This window comes from Heptranchias perlo, chromosome 11 (genome assembly GCF_035084215.1).
Source record: "Heptranchias perlo isolate sHepPer1 chromosome 11, sHepPer1.hap1, whole genome shotgun sequence".
Lineage (NCBI taxonomy): Eukaryota > Metazoa > Chordata > Chondrichthyes > Hexanchiformes > Hexanchidae > Heptranchias > Heptranchias perlo.
Window position 1 is genome coordinate 46,952,522 of NC_090335.1, and position 22,375 is coordinate 46,974,896.

A 22,375-nucleotide genomic window follows, 5' to 3' on the forward strand; every position below is an offset into this window, starting at 1 on the left:
TTTTGAAAATCCAATACACTACATCCACTGGTTCCCCTTTATCTACCCTGCTACTTACATCCTCAAAAAACTCAAATAAATTCATCAAACATGATTTCTCTTTCATAAAACCATGTTTTCTCTGCCTAATCACATTATGATGTTCTAAGTGCCCTGTTACCACTTCCTTAATAATGGATTCGAGCATTTTCCCGACGACTGATGTCAGGTTAACTGGCCTGTAGTTTCCTGTTTTTTCTCTCCCTCCTTTCTTGAATAGCGGGGTTACATTTGTTACCTTCCAATCCACTGGGACCATTCTAGAATCTAGGGAATTTTGGAAGATCAAAACCAATGCATCCACTATCTCTGCAGCTACCTCATTTAGAACCCTCAGGTATAAGCCATCAGGTCCAGGGGATTTAGTGGCTTTTAGTCCCATTAGTTTCTCAAGTACTTTTTCTCTACTGATAATTACTTTAAGTTCTTCACTCATTAGCCTCTTGGTTCCCCTACATCTACATTTATTTTTATCAAAAATTTTGGAGACTGGGATCACGTCTCCATCAATAGTTTCTGCAATAACAAGTCCACTCCTTATAACTTATTGCTCTGTATTTCCACGTTAACCTATGTAGCCCACCCACCTGTTGTGGGAAAAGACTGGAAACAAGCCAATATTTGTTATATATATTTTCAATATTTCTTTTACTGAATTTGGTGCTGATCAAAATGAGGGATGTCTGTGGAGGTGAATTGGAACACTTGCACTTTTGGCATCCAGTTTCAGTTACAGCCACCTTGGATCTGGTTAGGTGAAGAGTAACACACCTGCCCTTCCCTCTGTAACTCCCTGTCCGGTTCCCTGTGACTTGCCACGTCCCTCCCTAATTTCAAAACCTTTTTCTTTGACCATGCCTTTGGTTCCCCCCACCACCCTAATGCTCTCCCATTTTCCTTTCCTTGTTTTACCTTCCTGCTCTGTTCTTTTGTGTTTAGTTGAGCTGTTGTCCTGCACATGAGGAGTACAATAAAAATGTAGGTTATTCTGGATTAGATTTAAACCCAGGTCCCAGAAAGAACAACCTTCTTAGCCTGCTGTGGGTAGATCTAGTTGAATAAGATATTTATACAACTCATGACCCTGGCATCATAATACTTGGGACTTTATTGCCAGTGTATTATTTAGATGGATCCACTTAGTCAATTTTCTAATGAATCAATGCAAAAACAAAATAATAAGGATTTAAATCATGTAATATGTAGTGCAAACCTTCACTTCATGGCCCTGACTATATTACTTTTGTATTGCTGTTTTTGAACTTATTTGCAAAAGCGATACAAATAAAATATAATCCTGTTTGTATTGACCAACACTGTCCATAGATTTAAGTGTAGTTTATGTTGCTTACATTTCAGTCAACAGGAACCTGTTTTGGATTATTTGATATTGTAGGTGTTGTATTGGGACCCTTGGGGATGTATTTTATCTTTTTTTATTTGTAATCCCCATTTCATCCCTATTATCTCCCACAGGAGCCGCTTGCCACCATGCAGCCTCCTTCAAGCAAGAGGGCAGGATGGTCTTGGATACAGACTACTCCACAACCACCATCAAAGCCACTCTGATCAGCAGATGGGAGGTATGCTTGTAATGGGGCGAGCCAGCTATACCAGTTTTTGTTTTCCCTCTGCTGAGCGATGAACCACTCACCATAGTGAGTTGGTTCAATCTAGTTGCATCTCCAAGAACTGTGGAAACTCACCTCAAACTATATGGGTGAACTCCACTGGCAGCTAAGCCTCAGAATCAAACCTGCAACAATCTGGTTAAGGGGCTATTGTCCTGACAACGATGCTACTGGGCCACAGTGTATGGATGAATTAGCTGTTCTATTTGAGTGCTATAATATTGCTGCTTTGATTTTGCAACTTCATCTGAGCTCAACAATTGCTTTTTTGCTAGACACCATTCTGTTTCATGATAGTTGCCTTGCTAGTATTCCTTCAACAAAAAGGTTGGGATAAATTGGTGCTACCTTGTGACTGATCAACAGGAGGTGCACTATTATCCTGTTTGATTCAACTCTTCCAGTTTCCCCTGCTAAAACTGAGTGTACCATGATAAAACTGATTTAACTTTTTTCCCTTTTTTTGTACATACCAAATGATAACTGCTCATTCAGGGGAGAATAGTAATTTGAATGTCATTCAAATTTGGGCCTTGTGATTGGGAAATTCAACACCTGTCAATAGAGCTACCAATGCTATCCGACATTATAATCTCTTAAATGACTTTAGTATAATAGCTGTATAGAGTTTTAACCTACTGAGTATTAAAAGTTTTATCAGTTTACAAAATACATCTAGATTTTTCCAAGAATTAGATGAAAAATAGGGCTTGCTGAAAATGTGAATTGTAGAAATATTTAGGTGAATATTTCCCAATTTACAATGTTCCTACAGTACAACCATTTTATTAGTTTGCAGTTCTTGGCACCTAAGCAGTTGATATTTATTTCACTTGTGGGAACATTCTGCTGTTTTCTCTCATTTCGTGTTTTCTTGATGTCTCAATGAAAGATGGCATCTGGTTAAAGGGCTTTTACTTTGTGCTATCCTGATTACATTTTTAGTTTTTTTTTATATACTTCCTCCTCTTGAAGTTGTTGACTTGTGCTGGAGTATAGTTTCATGGATGCCACTAGCCCATACGGCCAGTCTTCATGTTTGAATCCAGACAGTGTTGCCAGGCTATTCAACTTTGGAGAGCATCACAGCTGAGCCTGACCCTGTCCTCATCCAATTTTCACACCTACGCGCGCACACACACTTTTCAGCACGAGTCATTGAATGTGCTTGAAAAAGTCTTTTCCGGAGGATCTTCCCTTTCCTTTTATAACTAATTATTTTTTTTTAGGTTGCTATAAAATCTGTTGTATAGGTTTAATGAATGTATAAATTGCTCCTTAATTTCTCAGTCGTACTGGAGAAGGTGCAAAAAAGATTTACAAGGATGATACCAGAACTGAGAGGTTATACTTTTCAGGAAAGGCTGAACAGGCTGGGGCTCTTTTCTCTTTTAAAAAAAAATGGAAGGCTGAAGGGTCTTTAAAATTATGAACGAGTTTGATAGGTGAGATGTAGAGAAGATGCTTCCACTTGTGAGAAGGCCAAAACTAGCAGCCATAAATACAAGTTGGTCATCAATAAATCCAATAAGAAATTCAGGAGAATCTTCTTTACCCAAAGAGTGGTAACAATGTGGAACTCGCTACCATAAGGAGTAATTGAGATGACTAACATAAATGCATTTAAGGGGAAGCTAGAAAAGCACGTGAGGGAGAAAGGAATAGAAAGAAAAGCTGATGGGGTTAGATGAAGAGGGGTGGAGGAGGCTCGTGTGGAGCACAAACGCTGACATAGACCAATTGGGCCAAATGGCCTGTTTCTGTGCTGTAAATTCTATGTAATTTCCTGTGTTTAAATTTTTAATGCTTACTATTAAATTGGATGTGAATGTATTGGTTGTATTTTTGCTGTAAGAATTTTATGCAGAACTTTTGCTTTTAGTTCAGAGTGGATATACTTTTTTTCTTTTTCAGGCGTTGGGATAGATACATTTGTCAACAGCCAATCTTTCTCTTTTCTGGGTAAACTAGCAATAAGTGCTGCATTTAACGTAGCCTACATCTACTCCTCCGAGCTCTATCCTACCTCTGTCAGGTAAGTCTGTGATGGGTGAAACCTTGAGAGAGACTGCAGATGTGTGTTTCTGATATCCCATTTACAATTCCAGTTATGACCTGATTTTCTCAGTTGTTGAGCTTTTCTCCAATGCAGTATGATATCATACTGCCCCTTTTATTTCCTATTCTTTGTGCATTTTTAAAAAATTTATACTTGGGATGTGGCTGACACTGGCAAGACTGTATTTATTTCCCAGAACATTAAGAATCAACCATGTAAGCTAGACCCGGTAGGGGTGGCTGTATCCCTTGTCTGAAGAACATTAGTGAACCGGCAGACTCAAGTTCAACTTCTGGTGCTAGTCCACAAATTATCAAATTTGTTGAATTCATTTTTCTTTTGTGAGGCATTTTGGGACGCTCACTATGTTAAATATGCTGTATAAATGCATGAGGATGATATTGTTATAGAGCCTTGTCGAAGTGCCTAAAATTAGAGGTGCTTTGCAGTTCCCTGCAATGTATCTTGATCTTGGATAGCCCCCATTTGTGGAGCTGTTGCTTCATTTCTGTCACACTTGAGCTTAACATTTGTAGGTTCTATCATTAACCTGGCCCTTTCGGAGATGGTTCTAGATTCCCATTCATTTTCAGCAATTTTCTGAGGATTCAGAATACAAAAGTAGAACTGTACACCCTGTTCAAACTTTTTTTTTTAAAGTGGCAAGGAATTCTGAGATACTGGGTTACTGATGGTGAGCCAGTCTCTTTAAGGTTGTCAAGAGTATGCTGAGCTATTCTACACGTCCATTCATGATTTTATATTTCAGAATCTCAAATAATCAATTCTTCCCTGTTTTCCTACAGGAATGTTGGGTTGGGCATTTGTTCCATGTCTTCTAGAATTGGAGGAATCCTTGCACCCTTCGTTCCATCATTGGTTAGTGTGCAGTCCCCTTCTCTCTCCTTAACTTTTTTCCTCTCTCTCTTCCTTTTCTCTCCACCTTTGGGTGGCACTGTTATAAGGTACTAGACTTTTTTAATGCTTTATTTGATTATCTACCCTCATCTCTTTGCATTGCAATAAATCTATTTAATCAGTAATTAACATTTATTGTTATTAATTAAAGAGAAGTGTGCTAGGACATTTTTTTTTAAGTTAAAGGTATATATAACTGCAAGTTGTTGTTGAATCTCCTGAGTGACAGAACTCTTCTATGTTTGTGTTTATAATTTTGACATGCATTTTGCGCAGCACAGTAGTGAGTATTGTGATATTCTCTGGTGACAGACTACTCTGGTGACAGACCACACCAAAGTGACCGTTCTCAACAGTGAGAAAACCATTATTTTTTCAAACTTGATTTTCTGCTTAAATTAAGTTACTGTTAGGGCACTGTTTCAATATCTAGTTCCTGTCTATAAAATTTAAATGGCATTGGAGCCTGCAGATTTCTTTTTAAGCTAGGCAACGGAAAACTAGATATTTTACACCATCTACAGCCCTGGTGCATTGAAAATCATTTTGGCTCCACTAAGTTATTAGATGAAAACAGAATCTGCTGAGGATATATTTCTGTGTCAAAATATTTTCTAGTTACTATTATTCTACTTTTCTAATATATGGTCTCAAAAATTTTCTGAAAATGAATAGAGATCTAGAGCTACCTTAAGGGCCATTATTTGAATCTTAGTTGCAACTTAGAATTCAATTTCTGTCTACCAGCCACCTCCTTTAAACCTCTCTCCTTCCACCCTCACCTCCATCAACAAGTGCAAGGAGCTCATACTCTCAGTCTTGGTGACAAGGAATTCTATCCGTCCAGCTGCCTCTGTTGCTTCACCCCTCATTGCCCACAAAGCCAAACCTCCATTAAGGCTCCTCCATGCCCTAGCCCTGAACCCACATCTCTCTGTCTTCTCTACCATCTTCCCCTCCCCCTCCATTTCTTCGAGCTCATGTTGTCCATGAGACCCAACCTCCTGCTCCAAATCTGCTGACCACCAGCTTCCCTCCCTGGACCTCATGCTCCCTGACATTCTAAATGCTACTCTCTCCTCATATATTGTCCCCCTCCCTTTCAAAACTGCAATCATCACCCCTTCCTCAAAAAACCTACCCTTATTCCTCTTTCCTTGCAAACTAAGGCCCTATCTTCTCCCTCTCTTCGCTCTCCAAAATCCTTCAATGTGTTGTCACCGCACATCTTTCTTGCAACTCCCTGTTTGAATCTCTCCAATCAGGTTTCCACTCCTACCACAGTGCCGAGCCACTCTATCCAAAGTCCTAAAAAAAATTCTCTGTGACCACAATGCCTTATTCCTTCTCAACCTCTCTGTCTTTGACACACTTGATCGCACCATCCTTCTCTGTTGTCCCTCTCGTAGGACTGTCCTTGAGGCAAGCGGCCTGTAAAATTGCTGAGTTCCCTGTGGCGGTATGACATGCGCCAGCAGCTCAAACAAATAATGTAAATGAAGCCCAATGTCCAATTTCAGGTCTGTCTCCACAACACTGGCTATGCACCCGAAAACGGACTGTAACCAGTTTCTCGGCCAAAGTCTTTACATGCCACAGTACTGAAACAGCCCTTATCAAAGTCACAAATGACATCGTATGTGACTGTGACCATGGTAAATTATCTCTCTTCATCCTTCTCGAACTGTCTGCAGCCGTTGACACGGTTGACCACACCATCCTCCAACGCTTCTCCATCGCCCAGCTGGGTTCCATTCTTAGCTATCCAGTCGTAGCCAGAGAATCACCTGCAATGGCTTCTCTTCCTGCTCCCGCACCATTACCTTAGGAGTCCTGCAAGGATCTATCGACGGCCCCCTCCTATTTCTCATCTACATGCTGCCCCTGGGCGACATCATCCGAAAACACAATGTTGGGTTCGACATGTACGCTGACGACACCCAGCTCTACCTTACCACCACCTCTCTCGACCCCTCCACTGTCTCTGATTTGTCACACTGCTTGTCCGACATCCAGTACTGGATGTGCAATAATTTCCTCCAACTAAATATTGGAAAGACGGAAGCCATTGCCGTCGGTCCCCACCACACACTCCGTTCCCTAGCCACTGACTCCATTCCTTTCCCTGGCCACTGTCTGAGGCTGTACTGTGGTGCCTTATTTGACCCTGAAATGAGCTTCCGACCACGTATCTGTTCCATCACCAAGACCGCCTACTTCTGCTTCCGTAACATCGCCCATCTCCGCCCCTGCCTCAGCTCATCTGCTGCTGAAGCCCTCATCCATGCCTTTGTTACCTCTAGACTTGACCATTCCAATGCTCTCCTGGCGGTCCTCTCATCTTTCACCGTCCATATACTTGAGCTCATCCAAAACTCTGCTGCACATATCCTAACTCGCAGCATGTCTTGTTCACCCATTGCCCCTGTGCTCACTGACCTACATCCCGGTCCACCAACACCTTGATTTTAAAATTCTCATCCTCATGTTGAAATCCCTCCATGGCCTCACACCTTCCTATCGGAACTCTGTAGCGTCAGTGCTGTGTGTTCTCCGAACTCGGTAGCGTCAGTGCTGTGCGTTCTCCGAACTTGGTGGTGTCAGCACTGTGCATTCTCTGGACGCAGCCGTTAAACAAACCCAGTGGAAAATCTCAAAAGGTGACGCCATAGTCAGCACAGAGGGGCGAGCGGCGGAACCCGAGGAAATTAAACTAAGTCTTTAATTTAATGTACACACTCTATCTTTAACTATAAACTATAAATAAATAGTTAAATAAATAAATATTCAGAATAATTAATTTAAAATTAAGCTAAAATCCATGTACTAAATATTATCTGGACCGCAAGTGTTTCTATTAGTTCTAGAATTAAATTAATACTTAAAAATAAATAAATAAAAACTAGGACTGGCCGTGCAGGTTGTGTGTCGGGAGCTTGTGGACAGTGAGACTGTCCTGGATTGCCACACCTGCAGTAAATGTCTCTGCCCTGAGTCACTCCAGCTCAGTGTCCTTGAGCTGGAGTGCGAGTTAGAGACATTCCAACACATAGCTCAGCAGGATAAGGTGAACCAAGGGTAGGTAGAGAGGGAGGTCCTGCAGATCCAACAGGTACAATGTACTTTCTACCTGTGAGGATAATGATGTCGGCTGCAGGGAGGACAGCCAGAATACTAACCATGGCACCATGGAGCAGGAGGCAGCCCAAGTGGGGGAGGTGCAGAATAGCAAGCTTTTAATCATAGGGGATTCTATAATTAGGGGGATATATAGCATCCTCTGCAGTCGTAACCGAGAGTCCAGGAGGGTGTAATGTCTACCTGGTGCAAGGGTAAAGGATATCTCTGAGCAACTGGAGAGGAACTTGGAAAGGGAGGGGGAAGATCCAGTTACCGTGGTCCATGTTGAGACCAATGACATAGAAAGCAATGTCATAGGAGGAGATCCTGTTAAGAGAATATCAGAAGTTAGGAACTAAACTTAAAAAGCAGGACCTCACAGGTGGTAATCTTGGGATTACTGCCCAAGCCACATGCTAATTGACATAGGGATAAACAGATCAGGAAGTTGAATGCATGGTTAAAAGACTAGTGTGGGAAGGAGGGGTTCCATTTCATGTAACACTGGCACGAGTACAGGAACAGGAAGGCGTTGGGACAGGCTCCACCTGAACTGGAATGGGACAAGTGTTCTAGCAGAAAGGATAAATAGGGCTGCCAATAGGACTTTAAACTAGTAAGACGGGGGTGGGGGGGGGGGGGGGAAGAGATCTGGGGAAGATAACATAAGTCTGAAGAAAAAAGAAATAGGAAAAAGTTCAGACCAAGTTAAGGAATAAGGGTAACATAAATGGTCTGGGAACAAATACAGTTATAGAAAATAAGTACAAAATGACTGTTTAAAAACAAAGGGAGGGGAACAATTACTAAAAACAAATTAAAATACCTATACAGCAATGTGCTGCACAGCATACGAAACAAAACGGGAGAACTGGAGGCAATAATTCATAACGAGGAGCCAGATGTGGTCGGGATAACTGAAGCATGGCTACATAAGAACAGGACTGGCAGTTAAATATTACAGGATATAATGTATTTAGAAAGGATAGGGAAGGAAGAAGGGAGGTGGGGAGCTGTACTAAATGCAGATACTATAATGGCAATAGAAAAAAGGGACATGAGTAACGTTAAGCTAGAAACAGAATCCATATGGATTGAGACAAAGGATAAGAAAGGATTGATCACATTAATAGGTTTATTCTACAGAATAGTGGAAGGGAAGTGGAGGATGAAGTATGTAGACAAATCTATGAAATAAATAAAAAAAACATTGAAGAATAATCATGGGAGATTTCAACTACCCCCCAAATAAACTGGCAAGAAGAGGTATGAAAAGGAGAAAAGGGATTGGAGTTTTTACAGTGTATACATGACTCCTTTCTTACCCAGTATGCGAGAAGCCCAACAAGAAAATTGGAGCGTGTAGTTAATACAAAGGAAGAATGCATCAAAATGCGAGAGGATGTTAATAAACCTGCAGAATGGGCGTGTAATTGGAAAATTAATTTCAATATAGTTAAGTGTGAGGTGGTGCATTTTGATAGGAAGAATAAAGAGGCCACATACTGCTTCGATAATAAGAATCTGAACAGGATAGAAGAGCAAAGGGATCTAGGGGTACAGATACATAAATCATTAAGTCTTTTTACCTGAAAAGACAGTAAATTGAACTTCTGATCACTTAAGAATACAAATTGAAGAATCCCATAAAAAATAGCAGTGCAACACTCAGTCAAATGTCACTTTCCAAAAACATTCACTTGTCTTAAAAGGCAGAGAGGAACAGAGACTAATGTCATCCATGAATTTGCTCAAGGTATGGTGCACTCTGGCCGTCTTCCATACAAAACTGATGGCCCATTAGATAGACTATTTTGGAAAAGGATGTTAGCTGCAAGAACGCCATAAAAAAGACAAATCAAGCACGCTGGTTCATTTCCAGACGGATAGAATTGAAAAGCAAAGAAATTTATGTTAAACTTGTATAGAACCTTGGTTAGACCACATTTGAAGTGCTGTGCACAGTTCTGGTCTCCATATTATAGAAAGAATATAGAGGCATCGGAGAGGGTGCAAAAAAGATTCACAAGGATGATACCAGAACTAAGAGGATAGCCTCATCAGGAAAGGCAGAACAGGCTGGGGCTCTTTTCTCTGGAAAAGAAAAGGCTGAGGGGTAACCTGATAAAGGTTTTTAAGATAATAGGGTTTGATAGGGTAGACATAGAGAAAATGTTTCCACTTATTGGGGAGTCCAAAACTAGAGGTCATAAATATAAAATAGTTGCTAATAAATCCAATAGGGAATTCAGGAGAAACTTCTTTACCCGAAGAGTGGTAAGAATGTGGAACGCGCTACCACAAGTAGTTGAGGCAAATAGCATAGATGCATTTAAGGAGAAGCTAGATAAGCACGTGAAGGAGAAAGGAATCGAAGGATATGCTGATAGGGTTAGATGAAGTGGGGAAGGAGGAGGCTCGTGTGGAGCATAAATGCCGGCATAGACTAGTTGAGCCAAATGGCCTGTTTCTGTGCTGTAGACTCGATGTAAGATGCTGATGGCTGGATCACCATGCAATTCTGGTGTTTCAAGAATCACCATAAAAATGGCCACAATTTTCACCAATTAGTCAATGTGTGCAAGGTCAGCTTTGAAAATTTCCAGAAGATATTTCTCACACATCTGAATAGACTTAGACAGAGTTCTAGCAGCTAACACCCTTTTCCAAAATAGCCCATCTACTAGGCCATCAGTTTTGTATGGAAGGCGGCCAGAATGCACCATAGCTTGAGCAAATTCATGGATGACATTTATCTCTGTTCCTCTCTGCCTTTTAAAACAAGTGATCATTTTGGAAAGTGACATTTGACTGAGTGTTGCACTGCTGTTTTTTATGGGATTCTTCAATTTGTATTTTTAAATGATCAGAAGTTCAATTTTCTGTCTAACTTTTTTTACATGAAAAATCACAAAACAAAACCTGTACTGCAGACTTCTTAAAACCAGTCATATTCTCCACAACAAAACCATCAATAAACTGATAGACATATCTTCTGCTCCATAACTTTATGATTCCACCTTTATCTCAATCTGCACACTGGGCTGTAAGCTCTTTGCAGACAGTAGGCCAAGTGTAAAGGAGAAAGGAATAGAAGAGTATCCTGCTAGGATTAGATGAAGTAGTGTGAGGCGGTTCATGTGGAGCATAAACTCCGGCGTAGACCATTTGGGCCGAATGGCCTGTTTCTGTGCTGTACTTTCGATGTAACTTCTCAACCTTCTAAACTCAAGGGAATATAAATCAAGTTTATACATTATTTATTTATTTATTTATTTATTAGTTATCCTTTAAGCCTTGGTATCATTTTGGTGAATCTGTACTGTATCCCCACAAGGCCAACATATCTTTCCTGAGGTGTGGTACCCAAACTAAATGCATACTCCAGGTGGGATTTGCTCAAGTTTCTGGACAATCGAAGCATCACTTTCTCACTTTTGTATTCCAGCCCCCTTGAGATAAAGGCCAATATTCTATTAGCCTTTTTGATTACTTTTTTGCACCTGTGCACTAGCTTTTACTGATTTGTGTACATGGACACCTAAATTCCTTTGCTCCTCCACAGCTTCTAGTCTCTCATCATTAAGAAAATATTCCTGTTTACATTATGGAATGCAGTAGTGTAACTGTTATGATGCTGGATTAGTAATTCAGAAGTCTGAACTAATAATCCAAAGAAAATGAGTTCAAATCCCAGAGAATTTGAATTCCATTTTTTTAAAATTGGAAATGAAAAGTTGATATCAGTAAAAGTGACCATAAAGCTGTTTTTTTGTTACAAAAACCCAACTGGTTCACTAACGTCCTCTAGGAAAGGAAATCTGCCGTCCTTACCCAGTCTGACCTAGATGTGACTCCAGTCCCACATGGTTTTCTCTTAACTGGCCTCTGAAATGGCCTAGCAAGCCACTCAGCAAGGTACTCAAATTGGCAGGATATGACTAGTGGTGTCCCACAGGGATCTGTGTTGGGGCCTCAACTAGTCACTATATTTATTAACTGCTCAGATGACTGGATAGAGAGCCATATATCCAAGTTTGCCGATGACTCAAAGATAGGCAGCATTGTAAGCAGTGTGGATGGAAGTGTAAAATTTGGGAGATATTAATAGATCGTGAATAGGCAAAATTGTGGCAAATGGATTTCAGTGTAGGCAAGTGTGAAGTCATCCACTTAAAAAGGATAGATCAGAGTACTTCCTAAATGGTGAAAAGCTTGAAACAGTGGAGGTCCAAAGAAACTTATGGGTCCATGTACATAGGTCATTAAAAGGTCATGGACAGGAACAGCAAATAATCAAAAAGGCATAACTTCTACCCCCTTGTATTCTAGTCCTCTAGAGGACTAGAATACAAGGGGGTAGAAGTTATGCTACAGCTATACAAAGTCCTGGTTAGACCACACCTAGAGTACTGTGTTCAGTTCTGGGCACCACATCTTAGGAAGGATATATTGGCCTTGGAGGGAGTGCAGCATAGATTTATTAGAATGATACCTAGACTCCAAGGGTTAAATTATGAGGAGAGATTACACAAAGTAGGGTTATATTCCCTGGAATTTAGAAGATTAGGGGGTGATTTCATCGAAGTTTTCAAGATATTATGGGTAACTGATAGGGTAGGTAGAGAGAAAGTATTTGCACTGGTTGGGGAGTCTAGGATTGGGGATATAGCCTTAAAAATTAGAACCAGGACTTTCAAGAGTGAAGTCAGGAACACTTTTACATGCAAAGGGTGGTAGAGGTTTGGAACACGCTTCCTCAAATGGCAGTTGATGCTAGCTCAGTTGTTAATTTTAAATCTTGAGATAAAGACCAATATTCCTTTAGCCTTTTTGATTACTTTTTTGTACCCGTGCACGAGCTTCCAGTGATTTGTGTACATGGACACCTAAATTCCTTTGCTTCTAGTCTCTTGATTGATAGATTTTTGTTAACCAAAGGTATTATGGGATGTGGGGCTATGGCAGGAATATGGAATTAGGCCACAGATCAGCCATAATCTCATTGAATGGTGGAAAAGCTCGAGGGGTTAAATGGACTACTCCTGTTCCTATATTCAGTATCAAACCACTTCCAAGAAGAAAGCCCACCAGAGCAATTAGGGGTGGGTAATACATGTCAGCCTTGCCAGTGACACCTACATTCTGAGAATTAATAAAAACTGCATGTTTTGTTGCTTAAAATTGCAATACACTATTGGTTGGAGAATGTTCATACAGGTCTGCTAGCAGAAAACTATGTTGCTGACTGGTATGGCTGAGATGAGTGCCTGAATAATGGATCATGCTTCCAGAGGAACAGGGAAAAACTACCTCTTGTGTGCTACCAGCTGTGGCAGCACTGCAATGTAAAGAGACTATTGGTCTGTTTTTTTAAAAAAAGGATTGGTACTAACCTACTAGTGATTTTGATATTACATGTGGTTGTGATGAACATAGCCGTTGTGGTTATTGTCTTCTAAACCAGATGCCTGTGTACTCCAAAAGAATCCAAATCAAGTTGCTTTACTGAGAATTAGTGTGGTAATTTTATCACCTGGTTTATCATGTACATCGTATTTAGAGTATAAGAAATGTACTTCAAAATGCCGTGTTTATTAGCAAAAGTTGTTTTGAGAGTGTTCTGCTGGACATGTCTAATGGTATAATTGGTGGTGGATGAGGTATCAAATGATTCCAAAATTACCTAGGCACACTCAAACTGAGATCCAACATGGTCTGACTTCCTCCTCCATATACTGATATATACTCTACTGAGCTAAACTAACTTGTATAGAAAGAAAGAACTTGTATTTATATAATGCCTTTCACAACCTCAGGACGTCCCAAAGCACTTTACAGCCAATGAAGTATTTTTGAAGTGTAGACACTGTTGTAATGTAGGAAACGCAGCAGCCAATTTGCACGTAGCAAGATCTCTCAAACATCATTGAGGTAATGACCAGATAATCTGTTTTAATAGTGTTGGTTGAGGGATGATTATTGGCCAGGAGACTAGGTAGAACTCCCCTGCACTTCTTCAAAATAGTTCCATGGGATCTTTTATGTCCACTTTAGAGGGCAGACAGGCCTCTGCTTAACGTCTCATCTGAAAGACAGCACTTCCTATAGTGCAGCACTCCCTCAGTACTGCACTGGAGCGTCAGCCTAAATTTTGTGCTCAAGTCTCAGAGTGGAACTTTTTTTTTTATATAGTGCCATGGGATCTTTTACATCCAGCTGAGAGGGCAGGCGGGGCCTCGGTTTAACGTCTCATCCGAAGGACGGGACCTCCGACAGTGCAGTATACTGGGAGTGTCAGCCTAGATTTTATGCTTCAGTCTCTGGATTAGGAATTGAACCCACAACCTTCTGACTCAGAAATGAGTGTGCTACCACTGAGTCGCAGCACCAAAATGGCCTATTCAATTAGGAGCATCTAGGAACATCATAACCAAGCTAATTCTTTCTTCATTGGACACCTAAACAAGTGCTGCAATAGAATGACTGGATAGGGATCAAGGGTAGGAACCCAACAAATTTTCTCTACCCAAACTTGGGGACACTAAGGCCAAATTGTAGTCCTCCCACTGTCACTGACAGTTGACTCTACCGGGATTTTCCTGATCCATGTGGCTCAACCAAATAAGTGAATTGAGCCGTTTGCGTACTACTAGTTGATTTTGAATTGTTACTAACTATGCCGCTGGTTTCGACAATGGAAATTATCAAAGATACTGTATAGTAAGCATTCAAATACCATTTTCAAATGCTTCCTGCAGAACAACTTTAATCGTGTAGCTTTCCAATTTGTTTCCAATCAGCTGATAACTTGGTATGCCACGAGGGAGAAAGGTGAACAAAAAATTCAGAGGTTTTTGGAGGGTGAATAAGTTACTTAAATTAGATGTTGGATATCAGGATACCAGATATGCCAACCAAAAAGTTACCTCCAGACACAGCAACAAAATGTGTTCTTCAGAAGAATAGACCATCACTTGGCTGGTCATCACATTTGTTTCAAATGATTTGAGTTTCTTGGAAAGGTGGATATAAAGCATCACATGGGTGTGGATGTATGTAAATTTGGTTTGGAGCTTGTGAAGGGGCAACAGATTAATGTTTGTTTCCATTAATCCAATGTCTGAAAAGATTAGACACCCATACATTAATATAGCCACATGTATGTGAGAAATAATGCCCCTTTTGCTATCGCCAATCAAATTGATTCCCTGTTGGAGTATGTCTTTTCAGACAGTCTAATTGTACAGACCTGTACCTCCTAAAAGAACAAAGAAAACATATAACATGATGCACTGGATAGCTATTTCAAAATGATGAAAGTTTGGGATTATTTTCCATTGTGATCAATGAATATAAGGATACTAAACTTGGCTGATTGTATCTTTTGAAGTGGTGTTGATGCATCTCCTTAATATGTTTGTAACAGCAGGCTTGAGTGCAAGACATTTCCAGTGCGATGAGTAGGATCTTCTACAAATACCATATTCCTCAGCCAATAAATGAATGGACTTGCAAGTCAATAATACATCAATCACTTGGCAAAGAACTCAATTAAGATAAACCATCTTCTGTTCTACCAAACCACCCTCCAAGTTTTCCTGAATTTCAATCTGAACCAATTTCCACAAGAACACCAAACTTTCTGAGATATATGGTAGCATTTGCACCATCCTCAAGAAAATGAAGAAGTACTTCAGAAACTTAGAAATCCCTTTGCAGCTGGTTGAGTGTATACCATGTAGTACACTTCACTCCATCATCTGAAAAACAAGGGTGATATTGTCCTTTATATTACGAACAAATTCTACATGAAAATACTGTATTCGGCTGCAAAACCTTGCACACACTACCCATTGTCAAAGTGCTGGATTCAGCAGCTCCTGTTTGGTTTTGTTCCCACATTATACAGTAATAACAACTTACATTTATATAACACCTTTAATGTAGAAACACATGCCAGGGTGCTTAAAGCAGGAGAAGAGTTTTTTTCCTATGGTAAGTGGATAGAAGAGCATTCCAACCACAGACGAACCCCCAAAGAGAAAGCTTGAACATGACAGTTGCCCCTTTTTGATTTCCAAGTTTGAACTTTGAGAGAATAATTAGGACGGTTAAAGGAGCTATTAACATATAGCCAGGTACACTAATCTGGCAACTCTGGAAGTGAGGCCAAAGTTTTAAATCAACATATACAATGTTTAATAGCAGAAATTAACTTTTTTTTTGCTCTCTATCCAATAACATGCCAATAATCCTGCTGAATTTTGGACAAGAAATGACCTGATTGGCAGGCATCAGCACCCTGGACACTGGAACTGCCTGGGGCTTCTTTATTTCAAACTTGCCCAATTCAGACGAAGGCAATTTGTTGTAGTGACTGTCAAAACATAATACTTTATGACATCAACACAAACTGGTACAAAATCTTTGGATTTGCAACCAATAAATTGCAAGAGTCAACTTTAAATGATTATCACTAAGGCTGTATCTTTATCATGGGAATCATGAATCCTATGATTTGAATTGTTTTTCAAAGAAGTCTTGGAGGGCAGTACTTTCTCCCAGTTTGCTTAGTATCAATTTTGCCAAGCTCCCACCTCAGCAGAATGAGTTCCAGTCATGCTGCTTCTCTCTGCCCCACCTACCTCTGCTCCAATGATGCTGCCTGTTTCCCCATGCTCACAATTGCACAGACAAACAGAGAGCGCGGCAGGGCACCAGAGACACCAGTTTCTGATGTGTTTAGGGTGTTTCTAATGGCCGGTTCTTTTACTCTGGGTACTCCAAGATATGTGTGTTGGGAATTAGCGATCCTACTAGTCCACTGTGCAATGTAAAAGCAGCTTAATATATTGAGGAGAAGTCAGTATAGGCTGCCAAAACTGCGTTGGCATCATGTGCAGCAGGAGTTGTCGGCCTGCCCACAGCCAGAACAAAATACTAGCATGTGGATCCAGCACTACTGCCACATGCGTTTACCATCGGTGATGTTGCAAGAAACCATTGCGTGAGGTAAGTCTCCATGCTCCGAGGCACAAGCGCCACCTTGTTTATATTGCAGTACTTTTGCCAGAGTTGGGGCTGCCTCTGATGGCAGTGCTATAATAATTCAGCAGCACAAGATGATTGAATAATTTGCATAGGTTTAATTGTAGATTGCATTAAGCTTACTTGTTTTGTTGTGACCAGAACTGCAGTGTCGTTTCTATAAGTGAGATTTATTTGGTCTATAGAGTTTTTAAAATTATTTAATGCAGATCTTTAAATCTAATGACAAGTTTTCTGGAATTTTTTTTGGCATAGATAAACGCATTATGATTTACCCTTCACTTTTCAGTGCTTTCACAATAAGCATTCAGTAAAAAAGGGACATATGCTTTTGTATGACTACATTTTGTATAACTTAATATATTTTATATTCTTTTGAGTAATTAAGGTATTGCAAATATTTTCAGTACTTGGTTTAGATTATTTGTATTTTTCATGTTCAGCACATCTAAACAAAAGCTGGGAGGGAAACTGTAGTTATAAAGGCATTTATTTATTTACCTTGTGTAACTAATTTATCTCCTTATTCAATTTGAGGCAATATATAGTTTTATTAATAGGTTATAATACTCTGGTAAGGCTCTTAAATATAATAATTACAGAAAAACGATTTGTAGGGGGAAAAAGTTCATTTATATTCAACGAGTATTGATTTCACCCTTCCCATTGGAAGTAAAGATAGTGTTCCTGGAGCAACTTTTTTCAGATGTCGTATGGGTGGGAATACAAATGCTGTGAGCAACACCTCTGTTGTGTGTGACTGATCTCTGAAATTGTCACTCTGAATATTTCCCCAGTAATGTCAACTCTTGGCACATTCTTGAGATAACAGATTAGAAGTGCCACTGCAGATTTAAATCAAAAATGTCTCAAACTGGCCACCTTTGGTGGCCAATTATGTTGCCAGCTAAATTAATTTGCTAGGTGAAAACCAAAGATCCAACCAGTGATCTACTTAGACTCCCTGTTGTGTTCATGTACTGCAGGAGTGTGTTCAACTGAGACAGAACAAGGGAAATGCTGACATGTGATTGTGGGTGCTAATTTGTTTGCCCTGAATTAGTAACTGGCACACAACCAAGGAAAGCATTCAGGTGACATTGTGATCCTGTGCTGATGGAAAATTTGATGCATTAGTAGTACCTTTGTTGTATCCCCACTTCATAAAGCACTTAAATGGCTAGGAATCTCATTCCCTTATAAAACTATTAAACAAAAGCACAAGTTTAGGAGAAGTGTAGAGACTTCTTTCTGGTCATTGTTAAGCTTTAAACCTTATATTTGGGAAAAGAGTCAAATAATGGTAGCCTTGGATCAGAGGTTCATTTTTTGTATTTGAGTGAGGCGGGGGAGGAGATAAATGCCATGAAAGAATTTCAGTAGAAATGTTTAGAACACATGTTCTAGTTTATATTTGAAACTTTGTAGGATAATTTGAATTGAAAGTTTGAATTATCCAAACATGAGATTATTTCCACACAAAGTTTATTAATTTGGATGAAACTTGCCTATTCTAAATCCTTTAAATTATTAGTCTTAAGGTTATAACCACAGGATGTTCATGTATGCACAATAGAATAACCTTTCCTAGGCACTCCATAATTATTGCAATAAATAGTTAATCCTTGGGCTGTAAGTAAATGCAGGTTTGATTGTGTCCGTTGTTGCTGTAATGGGAGTTCTTCTATGTCTTTTGTTCAACGTTAGAATTCCTAATGTAAATTTAATTTTAGAATTGAGCACTAAGTAGTTGGGGGGGGAAACATACTTTGCACATTAATATTTCTGCACACTTCATTAATACTTCTGTACACTTCAGAATTTTAATTTACTGTCACAGGCATTGTCCTTTGAAGTAACTTAAGTTCTCTATTGATGAGTCAGACCAATAAGTATTCTTTTATCTGTCATCTGCATGTATCAGCTTTGTTATTTTTGGCAATATCTCTATGTAGGGTCAAATTTGTGATCATAGAATGTACAGCACAGAAGCAGACCATTCAGCCCATTAAATTTATGCCAGTGTTTTGTTTCCACAAGTTACCTAGTCTAATTTCACTCCCAATATCCTTTTTATCATTCCTCTTTTTCAAGCTTCAATCTAATTACCTTTAAAACAATGATTTGAGGCAGAGAATTTCAAATTCTAACTACCCTCTATATAAAGACATTTTTCTAAGTTCTCCTTTAATTCTTTCCTTGATTATCCAAAAATTGTGCCCTCACGGCACTGTCTTTCTGGAAAAAAATCCATTACTTTATCTTAATTGTAATAATGCAATTGTCATGAAGATTTGCAGGTAATTGACATTGAGGGAAAATGTTTCGTATTTCCGATGACAGGTTTAGGATCCATCCTGTTTAAAATTCTACCAATTACACCTTTTCTTGTGGCTTCTCTTATTTGACTTTAAATATATAGAGAGCACATTGTCGTGACATTTAAACTAAAGAATGGAAACTAGCTATCTTCATAAGACTGCCAGCTTTGAACGGGGTCAAGTTGTCTGAGTGAAAGCTAGGCCAGTTTGTTTGAACTGTTAATTAGATAAGAAAAAAACATTTTTGTATGAAGGAGCAGATTACATTGTGTCAACAGTAGGATTTCTTGAGTAACCTAGATGCTAGGTGCTACTAATCATCATCATCTTCTGCTTTGTCTTTCTAATTTTGATTGACCATTCTGTATCCAGAGAAAGATCAGACTGGGAGTAAATATGATGATTGCTGATGATTGCTTTACTTCATATGCTTCAGCTGTTTAGCTCCATGCCACAGTGGTGAGCATTAAGTCCATTGTGCTTAGAGCTCATATTTAGCATAGAATCTCGGTTAAAGAATTTTGAGTATAGGATTTTAAGAATCTTGAAATGATTCATTATGTTGGACTCGTAAACAGATTAATATACCTGAAAGTTAAGGTATTGTAATCTTATATAGCCTGTTTCTGTGCTGTAAATTCTATTTGGCCCAACTGGTCTATGCCGGTGTTTATGCTCCAGACCCTCCTCCTATCCTACATCATCTAATCCTATCAGCATATCCTTCTATTTCTTTCTCCTTCATGTACTTATCTAGCTTCCCCTTAAATGCATCTATACCATTCGTCTCAACTACTCCATGTGGTAGCAACTTCCATATTCTAACCACCCTCTGGAAAAATAAGTTATCTGTATAAGTTTACTTCTTACATTAAATTTGAATTAATAGATTAGCCTGAACTATATAGCTGTCAGCATGATGTTTTTTCACTGATTCAGAAGACTAGGAGTGTTCAGTGGCATTCCATAGTACTTCCAGTGCATACTGCACAAGATGAGGGTTCATTTTTCACCTTACGGCCAGTTACCTGAAATATTTTGTGTATAAAGCAGGGGGATATAGGGGTAAATTTTAACCCCCAAGAACGGATGAGATGAGAGCAGGTAGGCAGTGAAAATGCTACGCTTTCGGAGCGGGACCACATCCCAGCTCCAACATGCCTACTTCTGGGTTTAACCCAGGCAGATTTGTCTGTCTGTGGAGAGCAGACACCAGGAAGCCCCGCCCCCACTTAAAGCCAGCGGGCTGATACTTAAAAGGGCAATGTACCTCATTGAGGTACTTGAGGTATTTAATATTTTGTGTATTGTACAATTTAAACAAATTTAACCGTACCTGTTCGGGTTTCCCATCGCCTCTGAATCACGTCAAGTGAAAGCTGGCGGGAAGGGCCGGATCCATGAGGTGAGTGCCTTTATTGCACTGCTTGTGGGCCTGGAGGAGCAGGAGTGTTTATCCAGGTCCAACAAGCTCACCTGGCCGACAGGGCCCCTGCTATTGGCTGAGCCGCCCCTCACCCCACGCATTGGAGGACCTCCCCTGATGCTGGACCACCCCCCCCCCCCCCCCCCCCGCCGATCCACAATGCTTGCTGACCCCCTACCGATGTCGTCCACTGTCAAATCAGGCTGGCTGCTGGATGCAAAACCCGGAAGTGCCGTTGATGGGCCTCTTTAAGATCGCAACCCGCCCACTTACCTTCTGGGTTTCACACCCAGAAATCTTCCCTCCCGCCCCCTTCCTGGCTGGAAGTTAAAATTTTCCCCATAACGTTTTGGTTTATAGAATGCATGGGCTTGCCTATGAAAGGATCAAAAAATAGTATTGGGAAATAGCACAACTTGTAACAGTTCTTTTAGTTAAACATGGGTTATATTAAGTGACTCCATTCCTTAAACCACTCATTCTTGTTTGTTTCTTAAAGGCTTAGTTTTATGATCTTGAAAAATTCATTAAATAAATGGTAGTAGGATAATTATGCAATTGCTTCAAAAGTGTTGCATTCTGGAATACTTGGGCTCCTTGCCCACATCTGTTTGCAGTTCTTGATATAATGGAGTTAATTTCTCCTTGGATTCAATGCTTTAGCTTGAACTTAGTTTCATATTCATACAGGACAACATTGGCTAACTTTCTATTGTGAACATTAATCTATTTTTAGTGTAAGTAAAGTTGGAATTTTTAAGTGTTCTCTAGATATTGTTTCACGTATTGTGCTACCTAGTGTAATTCATCTTTGACAATCACTTTCTAAAAGTTTCTGATAGCTGAGTAAATAAATGTGCTGCAGAATGTGTTATTGAGCCATTTAGTCCAGGAAGGTCCTAGTCTTTGCTGCGTCAGCTGATCTCAATTGGAATGATAGTATGGCACTATAAATGACCAAAGTACCCCTTTGAAAAATCAGCAATGAACCTGCTCTTACTTGTTATCAAATGCTCCCCACCTCCAGCACACTGGAAAATGTGCTTGCAGGGAGATAGCGTCAGGCTCAATTATGGTCATCTCCCTGTTTTCTTCCCCCTTCTCCCCTCCCCAAATCCCCCAGATGTATAAGTTGCTGGCTATGGCTGGGATCAGACATAAAGAATAATCACTTGGATAAGATACCGGAGAGCTCCTGGTAGCTGTGGAACTGCACCCCAGCGGTAGTCAGAACTTCCTGCTGAACCCATGCTCCCCAGTAAAGCTTCAAAATGTGATTCACTTTGATTAGTTCTTAACCATGTAGAGAGATGTTGTACCATGTGGTGAAAATGAGACTTTGCATCCTATACATAGGCTGGCAGAGAAAAACTATAGTTGTTTAAAGATGTTTTGTATGGGGAATGTATTTACTTTCTATATTTTATCTAGTTACCATGTATGGCTTCTATAAGTAACACCAATATCATTTATAGCTTAGTACAGTGTCATTCATATATTGTTGGTCATGTGATTTTCTTTACTGCCCTTTGACAGAAATCCATTCAGTTGTCATTACATTTTGTGGTGTTTGGAGTCGCTGGACTGCTAGCAGGAGTCCTTAGTTTGTTCCTGCCAGAAACGCTGAATAAACCTCTTCCAGAGAAGATCTCTGACCTGTACAGCATCACATATCACCAGCTTGGAGTGGAAGTAGTCTCACTGCTGTCACAAGAACATAGAATGGTATATAATCTATATGAAGAGAGATGCATTATTTAGATAAATGTTATCTGTTCAGTTCATGCCAAACTAACTGACAGGAACGCCA

The 22,375-nt window shown here is 39.9% G+C and overlaps 1 protein-coding gene across 1 annotated transcript in view; it reads left to right on the top strand.

Moving 5' to 3' along the window:
• LOC137327282 (solute carrier family 22 member 15-like) overlaps positions 1-22,375 on the top strand; it is a 65,760-nt gene that overhangs the window by 39,239 nt on the left and 4,146 nt on the right. The window contains exons 9-11 of the mRNA XM_067992931.1: positions 3,585-3,705; positions 4,536-4,608; positions 22,102-22,290. Of these exons, the coding sequence (XP_067849032.1) occupies positions 3,585-3,705; positions 4,536-4,608; positions 22,102-22,290 (383 nt within the window). The remainder of the gene's footprint in view (positions 1-3,584; positions 3,706-4,535; positions 4,609-22,101; positions 22,291-22,375) is intronic.